The sequence below is a fragment of the Belonocnema kinseyi genome, chromosome 2 (assembly GCF_010883055.1).
Source record: "Belonocnema kinseyi isolate 2016_QV_RU_SX_M_011 chromosome 2, B_treatae_v1, whole genome shotgun sequence".
Classification (NCBI taxonomy): domain Eukaryota; kingdom Metazoa; phylum Arthropoda; class Insecta; order Hymenoptera; family Cynipidae; genus Belonocnema; species Belonocnema kinseyi.
The window spans coordinates 86,103,357-86,124,577 of NC_046658.1; the positions used below are offsets into that span (position 1 = coordinate 86,103,357).

Sequence of the window (21,221 nt, forward strand, 5' to 3'; positions counted from 1 at the left end):
TTCAAAAGTGATTTCTCGAGCGAATGATTTCCTTTTTTTTTTTTAGTTTTCGTGTAAAGGCTGGGCCGTGCAGTTCTGAAATTTGCTTAGATTATGCTCTGTAACAAACTAAAATCTACAGGCAGACAGACATACAGAAAGAAAAATGAAGACACACAGGCAGGCAGAAGTATTAATTAAAACCTGTTTTTCGGATTCAGGAGGTCCCCAAACGTGGACATTTGACAAAAACGTGGAGGGGAGGGGGCAAGTTGTACACAAATCTAATACTTCCTAGGATGAAAATGTATAAAACTATTATTTTATTAACTTAAAACAGAATACATTCGATCGTGTATACTATTATGTAGTAGAAATTGCTATAGCGTAGATAACATTCAAATTGGTTTTTGAGATTGGATTTCGATGTGTGGAAAAACTGTTCCTAATTTATAAATAAAAATATAGTAGAAAACTTAAAAATATTACAAGTAGAACAGCCGTAAGCCATTTATGATTAATGCTTAAAAAATTTCCGAGAAAATTTCCTTCGTATTGGGTAAATAAATACAATTATTACTATTTATTTACTTTAGCATAATTATGAATAACAAACGATACATTTACGAAAATTAATTCGTGGCCATATCGATGGAGCTTATATTTACTTTTATGAAAACTTCAAAAGGTAAAATTGAGAATTATGTAGTTATTTCAACTAGAGTAATACAAAAAATACGCCCGCGGGGTAGGCAAATACTCATCAGGCGCGGCTCTCTTCGCTCATATGAGCGTGCCTAATGCATGCGACTGTTGGTTCTTGGGCTTCGCGCTCGACCTTTGCATTTCCCCCACATTTTTGCACAGACCTTCTAAAAATAAAAGGACAAAGCATCGAAAACTGCAATTTGTTGATTACACAGCCAGACAAAAAACTGTGCGGATCTGGTAACAAGACACACGTGTTCCTATGGATTTTGGGGCGCTGAATTTAAATTCGGTATCAAAAATCACCCATCACGTCATAGTTGAGCCATAACCTCAAAAAATGACGAAAAATCATGCACTGAGGCAAATAAATTTCAAAATAATGCCAGTGATGCAAATTTTCACTTCAAAAACATGTCGACAACTGTGAAGGATCAACCCTTGCCTGATATCAACTTATTTAACATAACTTCACCCAACAGAACCTGACCTCAGCTAACCTGAATTAACAGAAATTTATTGAACTACACGTAAAGCTCTGTTAGCCTAATCTAACCTAACCTTACGAAACACAATTAAACTGATTGTGTTGTCCCGTTGTGTTTGCGGTACCGTTTCATTCAGCTTCGGCTTAACCTACATAGAGGTTTAATCTATCCTAACCTAACAAAACCTGACCTAACCTAACCTAGCCGAATGATATTCAACCACACGTGTAGCTATCTAAGCGTACGGTTCTCAGTCTTAAATGTGTGCTATATTTAATAGGTTAACTCGATCTTAACCAACAAATGAATCTAACTTAACAGAACCTAACGAAATTTTGCTTAAGACAACACAACTTAACTTAAGTGTTCCCGTTGTAACACAATAAAATTCATTTAATTGTACTACAGGTGGTTAAAAATTTAGACGCACATTACTCATTTGAAGAAACTTTGAACTACAAGTAGAATTGACCCCATTTCAATTAACCTGACAATGTTTGTATCAATTAAAATGTAGAACTGTAACTTAAACATGCAAATGAATAAGAGTTTTATTCCAAAATTTTTTCTCTCTGCTTTTCTTAAACTTAAGGAATATATTTATACTATACGCAAGAACAGGGTTGCCAGCGTAATCGGTTAGGTTAGGTCAAGTTTTGCTAGGTTAGGATAGGTTAAACCTCTATGTAGGTTAAGCCAAAGCTGAATGAAACGGTAACGCAAACACAACGGGACAACACAATCAGTTTAATTGTGTTTCGTGAGGTTAGGTTAGGCTAGGTTAGATTTATTTCTAGGTTAGGTGCGAGTTGACCTATTCGATGTAGCACAGATTTGCTACTGGGAAAATATGCTGCCAGAGCTTTACGTGTAGTTCAATAAATTTCTGTTAATTCAGGTTGGGTGAGGTCAGGTTCTGTTGGGTAAAGTTATGTTAAATAAGTTGATATCACACAAGGGTTGATCCTTCACAGTTGTCGACAGGCTTTTGAAGTGAAAACTTGCATCACTGGCACTATTTTGAAATGTATATTTGCCTCAGTGCATGATTTTTCGTTATTTTTTGAGGTTATGGCTCAACCATGACGTGAAGGGTGATTTTTGATACCGAATTTGAATTCAGCGCCCCAAAATCCATAGGAATACGTGTGTCTTGTTACCAGATCCGCACACTTTTTTTTTGTGTGGCTGTGTTATGAATTCTCTTTTGTTAAAGCTCTTTAGGCTTTACCGAATACATTCTCATCATCTACTCTAAGTAGAATGTATAGAGAGAAATGATTAACAATTGAGATGTTTTTTATTAATATGTCTGGACAAGGTACTCTTGACATTATATTTGAAGCCACAAATATCGCAAGTAAATTGTGGTTTGACAGGCGAATGTACTAAAACTTTATGTCGATGTAAAGAACTATACAGATTGTAACTTTCCGAACATTTGTCACACTTATGTATTAGTAGCGACGTCTTTGAGTTTGACTTCTGGTGCACCAGATTTATATGTTTATTCATGTTAAAATTATGTTTAAATCGTTTTTTGCAAAATTTACATTGGAACTGTGGCACAACGCCACACTCATATTTTAGATGCTGATTCAAATGCTTTTTCCATTTATATCTACGTGCACACTTTTTGCATTTGTACTTCGTTTCCGAATCTGTATCGTGAATCTCCTGTTTTTTAAGGGTACGGAGTGTGTTTTGAACGGCTATAATAATATCATCTCTTATATCGGCAGTACACACTTTTGACTCATATTTTTTGTTACTTTTCTGATCTGGAGCTGTATCTGGATCTGAAAATTTTAAAAATGTAAGTTAGAATGTTTCATTTCATCGTTTCATTAAAGAAACTTTGTTAGCAATAGTCATACCTAGGACGCATTCTTCTTTGATTTCCAAAGTATCATCAATTTCGTATTCAAATAAAGTCTTGATGTTCGAATTCTCAGTAGAAGAAATGCAATTAGTTGCACGAGAATATGGTTCACTATCAAGTCTTCCTATTAATTCAGTCGCCTCATTCTTGGAATTCAATTTATCTAGAAAATTATAAAATTTAAACTACAATTATTAATAGTGAATTTAGAGGATTTTAATCCTTATCTTGCGCGAAACCTTGACAGAATCATAAAACATTGAATTAATTGAAAGAATGTGATAAGTATATCAGATTATAATTTAGAAACATATCAATGTAATTTCATATTATTTAAATATTTAACATGATAAAATCCCTGTAATGTTCTTTCCAAACGTACCCCTGCACCATTTCTATGCTTAATAAGATACACACTCAAAAAAGCATCATGCATTAATTAATTAATTATTTCTAAGATACAAGAACTCCTGAACAATAACATAACAATACAATAACATACAATACAATAACAACAACTCCTGAAAAATGTATTGTTTTATCACCTCAGAAAAGAATACATTCATTATTGTATAATATTATTAATAATTGCAATAACGTAGCTGAACTTTAAATCGGGTTTTGAGATTAGATTTCGCTTTATAGTAAATATCGACTTCTTTAAGTTTATTTTCTGATTTGCTTAACATCATTTACGTAATAATAAATAACAAATTATAAATTTATAAGAATTAATTCATGTTCTCGATGGAGAGGACAGAAACCATTTCAAATCAGACAGGTTCTACACTTGAAGTCACAGAATCTCTCGGGAACAAAATATGTTGTTTTTTTAGAGGAAATTAGGCGATACCTATTTTTGCGATTTGTGAAAGAAGAATTTTTCATGAGGTTATTCGAATTTGAATTTTTTTTCTTAATTTTTCAAAAAACCGCCAATTTTTCTTCCAAAGTTACATAAGTTTTCACTTAATTGAGATATTGAAGACTTTTTTCTGATTCTGTTTAAGTTTATCGCCTTCTAATAAAATGGCGGAAGTTTTCCTGAAAATACTAAAAGTCTATTTTCTCCAAAATCCCACACTTATATTTCTAGTCAAGTTTTTGTTGAATTTGTACTATTATAAAAAGGGCAAGCCCAAATTTTCTTTCTTTTTTAATATTTCTGACAAATTTTTATTTATATAAAAAAGATATTCTATAATTTGTATGCGAGCTAAGCAAGAAGCAAGAAAAATACGAACATTTGATTTTATGAAAAAATTTGTTCTGACAACAAAAGTAAATTAGCCCGCATAAAACTCATAAGATACTTTCATTACAATAAACGAATTCAACAAAAAATATAAGTGTCGGTTTTTTTAGAAAATCGACTTTTATTATTTTCAGAAAAAGGACCGCTATTTTGTTCATTTTAAACATTTCTCTACATTTTCTCGCGGATTTCGAAAGAAGGCGATAAATTTAACATAAATGTGGGAAGAAATCGTAAATATATCAATTATGTCAAAAGTTATATAACTTTAAAAACAAACCTGGAGACTTTTTTGAAGAACAAAGAAAAAATATAATTCGCATGACTTCGTGAAAAAATTTTTTTCACACATCGCAAAAATACCTATCGCCTAATTTGTTCTAAAAAGCAACATATTTTGTCATCCAGCGATTCTACGATTTCAAGTTTAGAACCCGCCTAAATTGAAATGAATTCGGTCAGAGTATATTCAATTTTTTTAAATCTTTAAAAAGGACAATTGAGAATTACGTAGGGATTTTTGCAAGCAGTAATTTATGGTATATATAAGTATTACAAAAAATAGTAATAATTATTATTTAAGATGTTGTGAAGCAATATGTTTGGACAATTGGCCCTTTTCTGTCATTTTTCGACCACAAATATCGCAAGTAAATTGTGGTTTGATCGGTGAATGAACTAAAAGTTTATGTCGATTTAAAGAATCTAACCGAGTGTAACTCCGCCAACATATGTCGCACTTATGTGTCAGTGCCAAGATCTTTAAGTCTATTTTTTGATGCACCAAATCTACATGCTTATTCACGAGATATTTATGTTTAAATCGTTTTTTGCACAATTTACATTTAAACTGTGGCTCGACACCGCAGTAATATTTTTGATGACTATACAAACTGTTTTTCCGAATATAGCTACGGGCACACTTTTCGCATTTGTAAATTTTCTTCAAATCTGAACCGTAAATTTCCTGCTCTTCATAGATTCGCAGTTTGTTCTCAACAGCCAATACAGCAGCATCTCTCATGTAGACAGCATACAATTTGGACTCGTATTTCTTATTACTTTTATCGTCTGTAGCTGTATCTTGATCTGAAAATTTGAAAAATGTAAGTTCAAATGTTTTATTTGATAGTTTTATTGAAGGAACTTTAATTGTAAAAGTTCTATATCTAAGACGAATTCTTCTTTGATTTTCATAGTTTCTTCAATTTCGAATTTAACTAAAGATTTGGCACTCGAATTCTTGCAAGAAGAAGTACAAGCGCTTGGACAAGAATATAGTCTAGGACCTAGTCTTCTGAATAATTTATTCGACTCACTCTTGGAATTCTGTTTATCTAGAAAATTATAAGTTTGAAACTACAATTAGTTATAGTACTTTTAGACTTTTTTAATCATTATCCTGCGCGAAGCCTTGACAGAATTATTAATAACAGCATATAGCAAAACAAATTTCCTTCGGACACAACTTTTATTATAAAAAATTTAATTAGTTAAAAGAATGTCATAAATATATCAGCTTATAATTCAGAAAAGTCTCCTTTTGTCATTTTTCTCCAGAAGTTTCTTGCCAGGAAAAAATGAGATTTTGTACTTTGCATGTCGTAATTTTATGTTATTTAAATATTTTACAGGATAAAATGTCTGCAATGTCATTTGCAGACGTACCCCTGCACCATTTCTATGATTAAGAAGATGAGCACATTAAAAAAAGCAACATGCAGTAAGTATTAAATTAATATTAAGATACAAGAAAATATCTACCTTCTAAAAAAATGTATTGTTGTACTAAGTCAGAATTCAAATATAATAGATACTTCAAATCGTTTTTTCACATGGCAATTCGCCTTATAACTAATACCGACTTTTTTCAAGATTGTTTTTTGATTTTCATAACAGAATTTGCGTAATTATAAATAACAGTTAATACATTTATGAAAATTAATTTATGCCCATATCGGTGGACTGATTGGAGAGAATATGTAGTTTCTTGGAACCTTTAAAAAGTAAAATTGAGTATTATGTAGTGATTTCGACAAAATGTAATTTACAATATAAATTTCGAAAAGAATTTGATGAGATTCAAAGGAAACTTTCATCAATTAATATTCCAAAGTAATAACCCGTATCAAATTATGTTCTATCTAGAGAGAACTTTGATTATAAAAAAATAGAATTTGAAATTAAAAATTTATTTCACAGGATTAAATTTCTATAATTTTATTTCTAGATGTAACTCTGCACCACGGGTAGGCTCGAGATGGGCAAACCAAAAAGCATCATGCAGTAAATATTAAATTAATATTTAAGTAAAAGAGAGAATCTCACTTTAAAAAAACGCATTACATTATTAACTTAGAACAGAATACAATCGTTAATGTATACTATTATGCAGTAGAAACTGCAATAACGTTAATGAAATTCAAATAGGATTTTGAGATTGGAATGCACTGTGTAAAAAAAAAAACTTTCAGTAATGCATGAATAAAGATGATTTGGACATCTTAAACATATAACTATTAAAAGATCTGAAAGCCACATACGATAATGGTTTACAACATTTTCATCTAATTAAATTATCGTATGTAGTAGTCTATTTTTAAAATCAAAAAAGGTAAGGACAAAAAAAGAAGCATGCAGTTAATTTTGAATTAATTTGAAAACCAATAAAATGTTTACAATTAATTAGATAAACACAATTATTACTATTTACTTTCTTTATTACATGATTGTGTATCAACATTGGGTAATAAATCAGAATGCATAAATGGGCGCATTTATAGTTTAATATCGACTTCTTTGCGTTTCTTTTCTGATATACTTGATCTATATTTACATGCTTGCCTATTTTCTGTTTAAATCGTTTATCAAAGAAGTTACATAACATAATTTGCATAATTATAATTATAAATTTATACAAATAGATTTATGCCCGTATTAGGTAGTAATTTTCACCAAGTGTAATTTAAGGTATATCAGTAATAAAAAAAGGAGTCATTATTATTACTTGAGATGTTTTCTAGTAATATGCTTGGACAAGTCAGCCTTTGATTTCATTTTGAAGCCACAATTATGGCAAGTAAATTGTGGTTTGGCCGGTGAATGTACTAAAAGTTCATGTCGATTTAAAGAATCTAACCGAGTGAAACTTCGCCAACATTTGTCGCACTTCAGCATCAGTATCGGCGTCTTCGAGATTTTCTTCTGATGCACCAGACCTATATGTCTATTCACGCCATGCTGTTTTTTAAATCGTCTGTCGCAGAATTTACATCTGAACTGTGGTATGACGCCACAGTAATATCTTTGATGACTGTACAAACTGTTTTTCCGACTATAGCTTCGGGCACACTTTTCGCATTTGTACTTCTTTTCCGACCTTAATTCTTGAATTTTCTGCTTCTCTTGGGTTGGCATTCTACTTTCATTAGCAACAATATCAGCTTCTCTTATATACACAGAACAGGATGTTGACTGATAGTTATTTCCTTCTTGGTCTGTAACTGCCTCTTTATCTGAAGAATTAACAAAACGTAAGTTAAAATTCTATGTATTGAAGTTCTATTTCCGATAATTTGATAATGAACACACTCATACCTTGAATGATTTCTTCCTTAATTTCCAAAGTTTCATCAACTTCGTATTTAAATAAAATCTTGGCACACGAATTATGGCAAGATGAAATGCTAGCAGTTGCAAAAGAATATGGTACAACTTCTAATTTTCTTGTAGCAATCTTCGAATCACTTTCGGAATTATCTTGATCTAGAAAATTATAGATGAAAGTTACAATTAGTAATAGTAATTTGAGATGTTTCTAATTCTTATCCTGCACTAAACCCGGATAGAATACTTTTAAAAAAAGCCTTTATCAGATTATCCTGATATTGCGGTTCAGGTTTGAGGTTTGTTCAAAGGGACAAATACCGCGCAGAGCAGTAAGCGTGGGTCAAAATAATGGACGCGCATGCGCGCAGACCTAATTCGTATTTCCCATGGCCGTTAGAGTACACTTTACCGGCCTAGGATAGTAAAGTACCCTACTGTCAACACTTACCTACTTTGCTGCTCAAACTAAGCTGAAAAACGAAGGCAACCATAATCATGTTAAATAAATATATTTAGTTGAAAATCTTAAAACTTCTCGTTTGCTCGCACTTCCCTTCTTAGAAGTTTCTTGTCATTAACAAATACAATTTTTTAATTTGGAAGTTTAAATTTAAAATTATTAAGCTATTTCACATGACTAAATTTCTGCAATTTAATTTCCATATATACCCCTGCACCAATTTTATGCTTAATATCGACAAACACAAAAGCTTCATGCAGTAAATATTAATTTAATATTCATGTAACAAGAAGTATCTCACAAACAAAAAAGTATTATTTTATTACCTTAAAACAAAATACAATCCTTAATGTATACTATTACGATTAAATTCAAATCGGTTTTCAAGTTTGAAATTCGATGTGTAAAAAATTTTCTATAATTTATGAATAGAAATAGCGTGGACAACTTAAGCATATCACAAGTAGAAGAGACTTCCTTTTATGATAATTGCTTACAAAATCACAAATGTATTAATCAAATAAATACAATCATTAAAATTTAATTTCTTTAACAGATGATCATATATTGCCATTTGATAATAAATAAGAAAGAAGATGTATAGCATATTACATCTTATTATTTCTCGCATTCATAGTTCAATATCGACTTCTTTGCGTTTCTTTTCTGATACACCTGAATATATTTACTATTTCGTAAACAAAAATTTTTAATACAAAAAAAATACTAATTCTTACTTAAAATGTTTTGCAGAAATATGCCTTGACAAGGTACCCTTTGATTTCATTTTGCGGCCACAAATATCGCAAGTGAATTGTGGTTTGACTGCTGAATGTTCTAAACGTTTATGTTGATATAAAGAAGTTAACCGACGGTAACACCGCCAACATTTGTCGCATTTATGCGTCAGTACCGAAGTCTTTAAGTTTGCCTTCTGATGCACCAAACCTATATGTCTATTCAGTTTACGTTTTTCTCTAAATTGTTTGTCGCAGAATGTACATTTGAACTGTGGGATGACGCCACAGTAATATTTTTGATGAGCGTATAAACCGCTTTTCCCAATATAGCATCGGGCGCACTTTTCGCATTTGTACTTCCTTTTCGAATCTGAAGTGTCAATTTTCTGTTTTTTATTACTTTTCTGTTCTTTAGCTTTCTCGTGATCTGAAATTATTTTTAATGTAAGTTACAATTTTTTATTTCATAGCTTTATTTAAGAAACTTTAAATGCAGAAGTTATACCTATGACTAATTCTTCTTTGATTTCCAAAGTTTCATCAATTTCGTATTTAAATAAAGTCTCGGTGCTCGGATTCTCGAAAGAAGAAATGCAAGCAGTTGGCCAAGAGTATGATCCATCATCTAGTCTTCCTATTGATTTATTCGACTGATTCTTGGAATTCTGTTTATCTAGAAAATTATAAGACTAAGATTTTAATGAGTAATAGTAATTTTAGAGGATTTTAATTCTTATCCTGCGCTAAACCTTGATTTCTTTTGGACAGAACTTTCATTATAAAAGATTAAATTATTAAGATTAAAAGAATGTCATAAATATATCAGCTTATAATGAAAAAACGCCTCATTTTTTCACAGTTTTTCCCAAAGAAGTCTCTTGCCAGGGAAAAATAAAATTGGTAATATGCATGCTGAAATTTGATATTATTTAAATATTACACAGGATCAACTTTCTCTAATGTTATTTTCAGATGTACCCCTGCACCATTTCTATGATTAAGAAAATGGAAACTTACAAAAACATCATGCAACAAGTTATCAATTAATATTAAGATATAAGCTCTTAAAAAAGGAATTGATGTATTAACTTGAAATAAAATACATTCATTAACCTATAATATTAGTAGACACTGCAATTGAGTAGATAAACTTTAAATCAGCTTTTAAGGTTGGAATTCGCGTTATGTTTAATACCGAATTCTTTGCGTCTGTTTTCTGATGCACCTGGTCTATATGGACATTCTTGCAAACATTCTATTTAAATTATTTATTGCAAAATTTGCATAACATAACCTACATACAGTGAAACCCTTTAATAGCCCTCTCTTCTACAGCTATTCCGAGAATTGATTCCGCGCCGCAGGTCGGTGTAACAGGAGCTGCGTAACGTCTGCAATTGTCACTCAGGCGTGCACTTAAGCGTAAACAAACAAAAGCGAAGTGGGCTATAATGAGTTAGTTCCCACCCACCGTCAGCCCCAAAAACGGCGCTATAGAAGATTTTAACTGTAATTATAGATGACAAATTATACATTTGTGAAAATAAATTCATGTAATTATCAGTGGAGAGAACATATATTTTTTTGGAACCATTAAAATTTAAAATGGACTATTATGTAGTGATTTTTACAAAAAGTAATTTAAGATATATAATATAAATTTATAAGAGTTTTTAATATAATACAAAAATAAAGTTTTCTCAACCATCATGCAGAATTTTCTAAGGAAATATAAAGTTTTGCCTTGATAATAATTATTACCTACTGAAATGTTTTGAAGTACAGTGAACCCCGAAGTTAGTGCCGGTTTTGGGGCTGACGGTTAACCTATATCAGGCAACTTTCGTATATTTTCTCTCTCTCTTGTTTCTTTTTCTGTTTTGTCATGCCCCCCCCCCCCAGAAGATCATCGCACTCATCCCGGCGGTACGGCGTCAATTCTCAGAAGAACTAACTTCTGTAGCACAATCTCCGTGCTTCACTGTAGTATGTTTTTAGAACATGAATTTGCGTTTATCAATAGTATTTTAGGGTTTGAATACTGAAGGTCCTACATATTTATGATGATTTAAACTACTAAATGAAAGATAAATTCAGGAATATTTTCGCCTTTATTATGATGTCTGTAAATGGAGTAAAGAAATTTGTTTTGCCAAATTGGTTTTCCGATTCGTCTTATATTCACAACAATAACAAAAAAATTGTGGTTTAACTGCTGAATGTTCTACACGTTTATGTAAATTTAAACCACTTGACGAACGATAAATTCTAGAACATGTGACGCATTTAAACACCGATACTAACTTTTTTTAGTTTTTTTTTCTCACGCGCAAGAATTATATGTCTATTCAGGTGATATTTATGTTTAAATTGTCTGTTGCAGATTTCACCACTAAATTGTGGTTTGACATGACAATTGTACTTTTGATGATTAGTCAAGCCGTGTTTATGTTTATACATTCGAGCACACTTTTCACATTCGTCCTTCTTTTCCGGATTTGATTCCTAAAATTTTTTTTTCTTTTGGGTCCGCAGTTTGTCACCAGCCGAAGTATCATCTTTTCTTATACCTACAATAGAAATTTTGATACATATTTTTGATTAAATTTTTTTCGAGAACCTATTAACCTGAAAATTAAAGAAAATATAGTTTGAAATTTGTAATTAATGCCTTTACTTAAGATAGTTTTAATTCAAATTTAGACATGCCTCGGATGATTTCTTCCTTAGTATCGAAAGTTTCATCGATGTCGTGTTCAATTGAAGCCATGGCAGCAGACTTATTGCCAGAAGCCTGAACTTTCTTCGGCTCTAGATCTGAAATTTTGCCAAAATTTTATTTAAAAATTTTCATTTCTTATTTTTAATTAAAATAGTTTCATTACAAATATGGTCCATCACATTCTCTAGATTTCTTCGCCTTTTCCTTGCTCTATTCTTCTAGAAAATTACAACGTCGAAGTTTCAATTATAAACTTTCGATGATTTTAATTCATATTCTACAGAAAATGTAGTTTTACTTATTTACACTAGAATAATTAATGACGTTAGAATAATAATGTTTTTAAATTCTAAATCTTTCACTGCTAATTTCAAGAAGATTCGACTTTTCACAAAAAAATATAGACGAACAGATTTTCTAAATTTCTGCAAAGAATTTCGAAGATCCCGGTAAAAAGGTGTATATTGAAATGGATGCATGAAATGGATGAAAATTACCATATGAGGTGAATTTGGCCGTAGGAGGAATTTTTCGGGATTTCCTTTTGTGTACTTCGAGTTAAACATAATTCTTCTGGATTAAAATATTAACAATTATAGTTAAAGGAAAAAATTATATTTACTTCAAAATTTTCCCTCATTAAACCGCATTTAACAGAATTAAAAATTTTTATATGTTGTCATCCTCAATAGGATCATAACATATGAATTCCTATCACAAATTATTTTTGCTTTGGAGAGAACTTTCATCATCATATATTGAATTACTAACATTGAAAGAATTTTATAAATATGTCAGCTTATAACTAAAAAAAGGCCTCGTTGTTTCGTAGTTTTTCTTCAAGAAGTTTCATTCCATGGAAAAATAAAATTTGTCATACGCATACTGTAATTTTATATTATTCGAATATTTCACAGGATCAACTTCCTGTAATGTTATTTCTAAATGTACTCCTGTACCATTTCTATGATTAAGAAGATGGACACTTACAAATACGTAAGGTAGTAAGTATTAAATTAAAATTAAGATACAAGAAGGTATCTAACTACTAAAAAATATATTGTTTTATTAACTCAGGACAGAATACATTCATTATTCTATAATATTATCAGACATTGCGTTAACGTGGAGGAACTTCAAATCGGGCTATTCTTGCCAACTTTCTGTTTAAATCGTTAATTTCAGAATTTGCATTACATAATTTACAAAATTATAAATAAAAAATTATACATATGTGAAAGTTAATTCATGTCATTATCGATGGAGAGTATATTCACTTTTTGGAACCATTAAAAGGTAAAATAGAGTATTAAGTGGTGATTTTGACAAAAAGTAATTTAAAATATAGAATATACATTTATAAGAGTATTTATAGTAATACAAAAAAGAGCTGCCTCAACTAGTATGCAAAATTTCTTAAGGAAAAATAGAGTTTCGCCAAGATAATAATCATTACTTACTGACATGTTTTGAAGTAATTTCTTTGCACAAGTTATATTTGCGTCTATCACAAGTAAATTATGATTTGACTGCCGAGTGTTCTACACATTTATGTTGATTTAAACCACTTACCGAATGATAAATTCGCGAACATTTGTCGCATTTATACCTTATTTTCAATGTCTGCGAATGGCGTGAAGTAATGTGTTTAGACAAATTTGATTTCCGATTCGTTTTATATTCGCAAGAATAACAAAAAAATTGTGGTTTGACTGCTGCATGTTCTACACGTTTATGTTGATGTAAAGAACTTAACGCACGATAACTTCGAGTACATTTATCGCAATTATATATCACTGGCGATATCTTCGAGTCTGCCTTCTGATGCACGGAACTTATATGGTGCTTCAAGGCGTTTTTCCATCTATATAGTCTGCCGCAGATTTGACAACTGAACTGTGGCATGACGCCACATCCGAATTTTTTATGACTATCCAAATGCGTTTTCCGTATATAGCTTCGCGCACACTTTTCACATGCGTACTTCTTTTCCTTCTGACCTACAACTGTTTCTTCATCTGAAAATGCAACAAAATTTGATTTTAAATTTTATATTTCACTTTCAGTTACCATATTTTTATTTTAAATCTACTCATACCTGTGATTAATTCTTCCTTGATTTCCAAAGTTTTGTCAATGTCATATTCAATTAATGTCATGGCATTAGAATATTTATCAGAAGGTATGTCAGTAGTTATACAAGAATATGGCCCACGATCTTTGCATCTTGTTGATTTCTTCTTACTCTTGGAATTCTCTTTCCCTAGAAAATTACAACGTGAAAATTGTATTTTGTAATTCTCGAGTTTTTTTATTCCTTATCCTATGGCAGATACAGAATTAATTAATAACACATAAAAAATCACCTAACATTACTAAATATTGTTAGAGAAATACAGATATTCTAAATTTAATTATTTTCTGTTCTATTTGTAGGAAGATTCAATTTTACAAAAACAAAAAGAGTAGAGTCTCTATATCAGTCTATATCTTTGCGAAAAACATTTATGAAATGACTCGGAGAAGCAATGACCCGTATATATTCTTTTGAAGTTTTATTGTCCTACATTTAAGATAACATTTAGAACATTGTGAGACATTCTTGATCAAAAAAAGTGTGATATATCATCTTTAAGAAGTTAAAAACAGCTATACTAGAGGTCACTCAACGAAGAATTTTTTAAGTTTCTGACAGTTTAAAAAAAAATGTCTACCTTTATTTCTGACTGAACCACAGTGTTTTAAAATCACCAGTGGTTTTTAGAACTGCTTACGCTAGTGCGCATAATTTCCAAACCTAGTATCGATAAAAAAAGAGAATTTTTGTTTAATTTGTGAAAAAAGATAACCAAGTTTTAGATTGAATGTCATGGTCAAATAAACCCAAATTCTTTATGAAATTCAATGGATAGGATAGGGGCATATTCGGATGGAGGGACACCGTACGGAAACAATAAGGGTTCATTTATCGGGAATTCATGAATATTTACACTCCCAAGTCCCATATATAACAGTTTCGGTGGTTGCCTCGTACTTGCCTCGTTACGTAATCGGTATCCTCGAAACGTAAACAGTCAGTGCCGCTTGAAACTATTCCAATTCAAATGCATAATATTGCGCCATATACACGACTGAGTACTCGCACACTGCGGCAATTCCGAGGCGAGAGTCGCAGCCGTCTCTCGCCCTGACCCATGAAAACTGCATCGGGCGCTAGTTCTTGAATTTTTTAAACCGAATCAGCTTTTATGGGGCCTAAAGTGTATAAAGTTTTGTTCGAGAACTTCTTGAATTAAAAAAAAACTTGGTTATTCGAACCAGCATTTTGAAACTTTCTTAACATTTATATCTTTTCTTTGTTGACTGAGTTAACATGTTTCGAAGTCATCATTGGCTTTTATGACCGCTTGCGCTAGCCGCGCTAGAATTTCGAACGGGAGTGTACATAGAAAAAAATTTTGTTTCACTTCTGAACAGAAAAGTTACTAAATGATACTGAATCTCAGGATTAAATAAAAACAAGTTTTTCAGGGAATGTCAGGAATTAATTTTAGTGTAAAAGAAGTACACCCTAATTTGCAACAAATATTGATTTAAATCGACTTCTATAAGTGGCGTTTATGATTTCTTTCTGATTTAATAATGACAGAAATATACATTTCTAAATAACGTGTAAAAAAATTTTTATTTCAAGTGAAAAGTAGTCTTCAATTTAACAAGCAACACCCGATTTTATATATTATATTTATGTATGATATATTTATATATGTATATATTTGATAACTATGTATGCATACTGAATTCAATCGTATGACGTGAAGTAATATGCCTTAATAAGCATACTTTTCGGTTGGTTTTATAATAACAAATATTGCACGTAAATTGTGGTTTTACCGTTGCGTGTTCTACACGTTTATGGTCACTTAAACCAGTTGACGTGTGATAACGTCGAGAACATTTATCACAATTATGCTTGGTTTGAGACGTCTTTATGTTTTTTTTAAGATGCACGTGATTTATGTGGCTGCGCACGTGAAATGCTCTTTTAAATTGTTTTCCGCAAATTTGACAAGTGAACTGTGGCATGACACCGCATTCGAATTTTTGATGAACAGTCAAATTCTGTTTCTGTTGATAGGCTCGCGCACACTTATCGCATTTGTATTTATTTTCCGGTTTCTGTTTTGGTTGCTGAATTCTCGGCTTTCTTTGGCTCCGGAGTTTTCTTTTAACAACCGAAACATCCGTTTTTCTTACATTTGGAGTACACAACTTTGTCTTGTATTTTTTATTGCACTTTTGGCTTGTTGTCTCTTGATCTGAAAATTTCATAAAATGACATTTTGAATGGTATATTTCATAGTTTTAGTTACGATTTTTTGTTTACAAATATAATCATACCGTGAATAATTTCTTCCTTGATTTCCAAAGTTTCATCATTGTCATATTCGATTAAAGTTTTGTCAGCAGATTTATTGACAGAAGGAGTTTTAGTAACTGTACAAGAATATGGGCCACCTGTGGATTTCTTCCACCAATTCCTGTGCTGGTGATCTATGAAATTATTAGTTGAAAGATTCAATTAGTGATTTTTAAAGATTATGATCTCTATAATATACGTTCAAATCATAGCCATAAAAAATCACTAGCAGTGTGCAAAAAGCTTAAAAAATCGATTCGAGTCAGCTTTTTTCGAATCGAATCAAGTTGGAGCTAATCCGAACAGTTATGAGCGTTTTAAGCTATTTTGAGTTTTTTGCACATCCCTAGCAATCACAATACATAATGGCGTTAAATAAATATTTAAAAACTTCGAAGCTCAAGTTTTCTATTTTCAATAAAATTTAACTTTTCACACAAAAAACAGACAAATAGCATGCAGTACACATTGAATAATACAAAATAAGCATATTTAAGAATGGTAATGTTTTTTGTAATATAGTTAACTTTGAAAGTTTAATGTATTACCTTTTCAGAAGTGCCTTTTCTTTCCTCGATACCTAGTGGTTTTCCGTCAAGAAACCGCCTATTAGCTTTTTAAAATATTAACATAAATTGTTGTAATGCGAAAACCAATATTACGGTATGAAACAGGTGATCATCCGGTTGGTTGTGTTTTAAAAATTAGTCTATACTTTGAAGTTTCGTGGTTTAAAGTTTCGTGTCCTAAACTACTTGAGATGGAGTGAAATAATATGTTTTGACAAATTAGTTTTCCGATTAGCTATGTAGCCACAATATTCGCAAATAAATTGTGATCCTATTTCTGCGTGTTCTACAATTTTATGTCGATATAAATCTGATCGCAAGTTATAAATTTGAGAACATTTATCGCAATTATGCCTCGTTTGCGTCGTACGTAATTTTGGTTCAAGATGTACAGCGCCCACATGGCGACTCATGGTACTTTTCTGTGTAAAGCTTTTGCCGCAGAATTTACAACAGAACTGCGGTCTCACGTCACATTCGTACCTTTTATGACGACTCAAGCTCTCTTTCCATTTATAGCTTCGGGCACACTTTTCGCATTTGTATTTCTTTTCCAGCTTTAAATCCTGAACTTTATGCTGTATTGTACCTACGGCACACAATTTTAACTCATAATTTATATCTAGCATTTGCTCTGTCGACTCTTCATCTGCAAATTAGAAAAAGTAATAATTAACAATTTTTTATTTCATATTTTTAGTTTATATATTTTATTTTAAAATGTATTATTACCTTGGATGACTTCTTCCTTGGTTTCCACATTTTCGTTATTTTCGTTAAAATTATTGTGACAAGGTATTTTAGTAGTTATACAAGAATACGGCCCACCATCTTGTCTTCCTTTAGATTTTTTCGGATCCCTCTTTAAACTCTCTTGATCTAGAAAATTACAAAAAGAAAATTATATTTAGTAATTTTGGACTATTGTATTCCTTATTCCATGGATAATTCAATGCCCACTAGTCCAAATTACTGTAGCTAAGGATCATTTCATGCAGCATTTAATATGTTTTCCAACAATTTAATTCAAATATTTTTCTTTTTCTTCTAGGCGACTTTATTGCCTTTCGAAGACAAATCTACTTTTTTAAGATCACCCAATTAGTATTCCGATACTATCCATCGTTAGTGTATTTTTTGGGAGATTCGACAAAAAATTTTACAGTTCCTATTTAAGTTTGAGGCACAAAATTTGTTTGACTTTTAGCAAATTGAAAAAATGTATAGGCTCATTTCCCAACCGACTTATTATGTTTCAAAGTGACATTGATTATGAAACCGGTTGCGCTGGTCATGCACATGATTTGCGAAGGTAATTTAGATGAAAAGAGAGCTTTTGTTTCATTCTTCAAAAGTAAACTTACACAATTTTAGACATAAAGTACCCAGCGAATGGTACGTAATCTCAAGGTTAGATAAAAAAATTGTTTACCAAATGTTATATATTTATTTGTACCTCACATTTATGATTTCTTTTGAGAAAAACTACAGTTAAATCATATGAACAAAACGATTTCTAAGATTATAATAATTACTTTTTAATGCTATCGGCTTTTAAAAATAGTTGTTCTACATTCTCGATAGAGCTGTCGCCTTAAAAAGTCAAGAGTAATTTTTAATCGTCTACCCAGTTGGTGATCCGATGCTATCCATTTAGTATAATGTTGTGATTTCCACAACATTATATTTGAATAGCGCGTTGAAAATCGCGCTTCGCGCTCAAAAATATATTTATCTCGCACTTCGCGCTAGGTCTTTGTACTTCTCCCACATTTATGAACGGACCTTTAAAAATTAGAGGTCAAACCATCAACAACTGTAATTTGATGATTGTGAATACTCTTTTATTGAAAGCACAATCCAATACAATTAGTCTTTCAAAAGTTATCCGGTATGGAGACGACAATAACGGCAGACAGACAGACAAATACCATCATAAGACCTGTTTTTTTAATGCATGTGATCCCAAAACGTGGTTATTTACATAAATCCGCGATAATTAGTTTGCAAATAAAACAAATAATTTCTCATTTTGATAAAGCGAGTTTCAACTTTCGGTGACGTGAAATAATATGTTTTGACAAGTTCTTCTCTGGATTTCTTGCTCCAATGCGCTAGAAAATTATAAATTTAAAGTAACATTCAAAAATTTTCGACGATTGTATTCCTTGTCCTATAAAAGATACAGGTATATTTATTTACACATACATCACATTACATTACTTAATAGCGTCAAAGAAATATGTTAAAGTAGAATTAGAATGATGTTTACTTTACCTTAGTTATGATTCAGATCATTTTTTATTGATCCCCGGTTAGTGTTTCGATAATATCAGTCATTAGTGAATTTTTAAAAAGATTCAGCTTAAAACAACTACAGTTTCTATATATTTGCAAAAAGCATTTATAAGAGGATTCAAATAAACAGTAACCTACCATCAGAATTTAAGCGTTAATCGCCTAATGAAACAAGACGCAAACATGCTTGGACATTTTGAGTCATAAATCAAGTACGCACCAAAATTTTCTGAATTTCGAGTAAAAAATTGGAGAAATTCTTGAATTTTTGGCAAATTTATGAGTATTTGAAAAAATGTATGACTTCATTTTCCACCGAGTGATCTTGCTTCGAAGTCAGCAATGAATATGGAATCGCCCACCAACAAACCGTATAAAATCGTAGAGAACCGTACCCAACGAATGACATTTAATATCAAGGTTAAATAGAAAAATTCTAACGAATGTCATAAATGTATTTATTTGGGGCATAAGTAAAATCTTTCTACAAAGATTTGTGATTTCAAACCGCTCAGTGCATCACATATATGATACCTTTCAGACTAAATACAGTCGAAAATATAAATTTCTAAATGACGGTTCAATATATTTAAGTTCAAGTAAAACTAAAGTTTAATATTATCACTATTCTTCGGTAGTAGTATACGACCTAGTATACGTATGTTTTTTTACAAAATAAATAATAAAAATATCAACTCAACAAAGTTAAAATAAAAATAAAGAGAATCCAACACTTGAAGTATTCGAAAATCAGAATCTTCCAAAATTCATTAAATAATAATAATAATAATAATAATAATAATAATAATAGCTATTTAATTTAATAAAAAAAAAGTTTTGAAAAAGAGTGTTATGTACAAATTTCCATATGTTTGAAGTTTCGTGTACTGAGTTACTTCTGATGAACTCTTATAATATGTTTTGACAAGTGATTTTTCCATTTAGTTGTATAGCCACAAAAATCGCAAATACAATGTGGTCCCATTTCAGTGTGTTCGAAGCGTTTATGTTCATATAAACTTGATCGACTAAAGTAACTTCGAGAACATTTGTCGCAATTATGTCTCATTTGATTCGTCTGTAAGTTTGTTTTAAGATGCACGACACCCACGTGGGAACTCATGCTACTTTTCTGTTTAAAGCTTTTGCCGCAGAATTGACAAGTGAACTGTGGCTTGACGCCGCATTCGAATTTTTGGTGACGGTTCAAATGAGATTTATTTTTATAGCTTCGAGCGCACTTTTCGCATTTGTGCTTCTTGTCTGGTTTTAAATCCAGAATTCGGCGCTTCTTTGGGGCCTGCAGTTTCCTGTTGACAGTCAACACATCGTCTTCAACTATTTGTACTGTACAAAATTCTAACTCATATTTTTCATGACGTTTTTTTCCTGTTGCTTCTTTCGACTCTTGGTCTGAAAATATAATAAGATTTAATTTGCAATTTTTTATTTCATAGTTTCGATTAAGATATTTTTACTATAAATCTAGACATACCTTGGCCGATTTCTTCCTTGATTTCCACTGTTTCGTCATTTTCGTATTTAATTAGGGAATTTAAATCCTTGACATCAGAATTATTTTCAAATGATATGCCAGTAGTTCTAAAATAATATGGCCCGCCATCTCGTCTTTGTGCTGATTTCTTCGACTCACACATGAAGTTCTGTTGATCTAGAAAATGAAAAAGATAAATTAAAAAAAATAATTTTCCACGCTTTTATTCCTTATCTTGTAGCGAATACAGATATATTTAACAACACATACAACACCGAATTATATTTCCTAATAGCGTCAAACAAATGTTTTATAAATTTCATACTTTCGTGTTCTTCTCTGCCGACGGACAGTATGAGACCACTCAGTAGATACCTATTAGAAATCAGCATAGACTTTGAAAGGTTTATAGCACCGTCCAGAATATAAAAATTTAAGAAATTTAAATTAGAATAAAATCGAATTTAAAATCCTATTTAATGTCCAATAATCACGTTAATACAGTCTGTCAAGTTAAAGCGTGGGTGGCTTTACTCGCAGTCGGTAAGGTGTATCGACATGATTTTGGTGTCAAAATATTAAGAAGAGCTCCCTCT

General features: G+C 31.3%; 4 protein-coding genes and 1 long non-coding RNA gene across 6 annotated transcripts in view; 1 reads left to right on the top strand and 4 right to left on the bottom strand.

Annotated features, from left to right (window-relative positions):
• The window catches only part of LOC117182860 (zinc finger protein 189-like), a 22,293-nt gene extending 18,544 nt beyond the window's left edge, over nt 1-3,749 (bottom strand). The window contains exons 1-3 of the mRNA XM_033375971.1: nt 3,656-3,749; nt 3,053-3,220; nt 2,801-2,974 (exon numbers count right to left, since the gene is read on the bottom strand). Coding sequence (XP_033231862.1) covers nt 2,801-2,974; nt 3,053-3,220; nt 3,656-3,749 — 436 coding nt within the window. The remainder of the gene's footprint in view (nt 1-2,800; nt 2,975-3,052; nt 3,221-3,655) is intronic.
• Nucleotides 3,750-5,318: 1,569 nt separating this feature from the next.
• On the top strand, nt 5,319-6,955 carry LOC117167180. The gene is made up of 3 exons (XR_004466361.1): nt 5,319-5,418; nt 5,947-6,035; nt 6,543-6,955. It is a non-coding gene; the product is annotated as an uncharacterized LOC117167180 (long non-coding RNA).
• A 360-nt stretch (nt 6,956-7,315) lies between these two features.
• LOC117182861 (zinc finger protein 676-like) lies at nt 7,316-8,412 on the bottom strand. The gene is made up of 3 exons (XM_033375972.1): nt 8,370-8,412; nt 7,910-8,077; nt 7,316-7,827 (listed from the first exon to the last, which is right to left on the bottom strand). Exons 1-3 carry the CDS (start codon nt 8,410-8,412, stop codon nt 7,316-7,318), a joined length of 723 nt encoding a protein of 240 aa, XP_033231863.1.
• Nucleotides 8,413-11,890: 3,478 nt separating this feature from the next.
• On the bottom strand, nt 11,891-14,097 carry LOC117167171 (zinc finger protein 404-like). Of its 2 annotated transcripts, XM_033351898.1 has the most exons (3): nt 13,942-14,097; nt 13,453-13,861; nt 11,891-11,938 (listed from the first exon to the last, which is right to left on the bottom strand). In XM_033351898.1, the coding sequence occupies exons 1-3, from the start codon at nt 14,000-14,002 to the stop codon at nt 11,902-11,904; spliced, it is 507 nt and encodes a 168-aa protein (XP_033207789.1). In that variant the 5' UTR covers nt 14,003-14,097; the 3' UTR covers nt 11,891-11,901. The 2 variants fall into 2 exon arrangements, with proteins under 2 accessions (XP_033207789.1, XP_033207788.1); XM_033351897.1 differs by lacking the exon at nt 11,891-11,938 and having other exon boundaries at nt 12,930-13,861.
• Nucleotides 14,098-15,570: 1,473 nt separating this feature from the next.
• Nucleotides 15,571-21,221, bottom strand: part of LOC117182862 (zinc finger protein 254-like) — a 16,075-nt gene continuing 10,424 nt past the window's right edge. Inside the window, exons 5-10 of the mRNA XM_033375973.1 lie at nt 20,626-20,802; nt 20,103-20,543; nt 17,565-17,711; nt 17,284-17,481; nt 16,245-16,397; nt 15,571-16,162 (exon numbers count right to left, since the gene is read on the bottom strand). Of these exons, the coding sequence (XP_033231864.1) occupies nt 15,627-16,162; nt 16,245-16,397; nt 17,284-17,481; nt 17,565-17,711; nt 20,103-20,543; nt 20,626-20,802 (1,652 nt within the window). The 3' untranslated portion in view covers nt 15,571-15,626. The remainder of the gene's footprint in view (nt 16,163-16,244; nt 16,398-17,283; nt 17,482-17,564; nt 17,712-20,102; nt 20,544-20,625; nt 20,803-21,221) is intronic.

Excerpts from the sequence above, each read along its gene's own strand:
- LOC117167171 (XM_033351897.1), bottom strand. The coding sequence starts at position 14,002 with ATGACATTAATTGAATATGACATTGACAAAACTTTGGAAATCAAGGAA. Across the intron at positions 13,862-13,941 it reads CAAGGAAGAATTAATCACAG|ATGAAGAAACAGTTGTAGGT; the intron begins GTATGAGTAGAT and ends TTGCATTTTCAG.
- LOC117182861 (XM_033375972.1), bottom strand. The coding sequence starts at position 8,412 with ATGGTTGCCTTCGTTTTTCAGCTTAGTTTGAGCAGCAAAGTAG. Across the intron at positions 8,078-8,369 it reads TAGTTTGAGCAGCAAAGTAG|ATCAAGATAATTCCGAAAGT; the intron begins GTAAGTGTTGAC and ends ATAATTTTCTAG. Across the intron at positions 7,828-7,909 it reads TAAGGAAGAAATCATTCAAG|ATAAAGAGGCAGTTACAGAC; the intron begins GTATGAGTGTGT and ends TTAATTCTTCAG.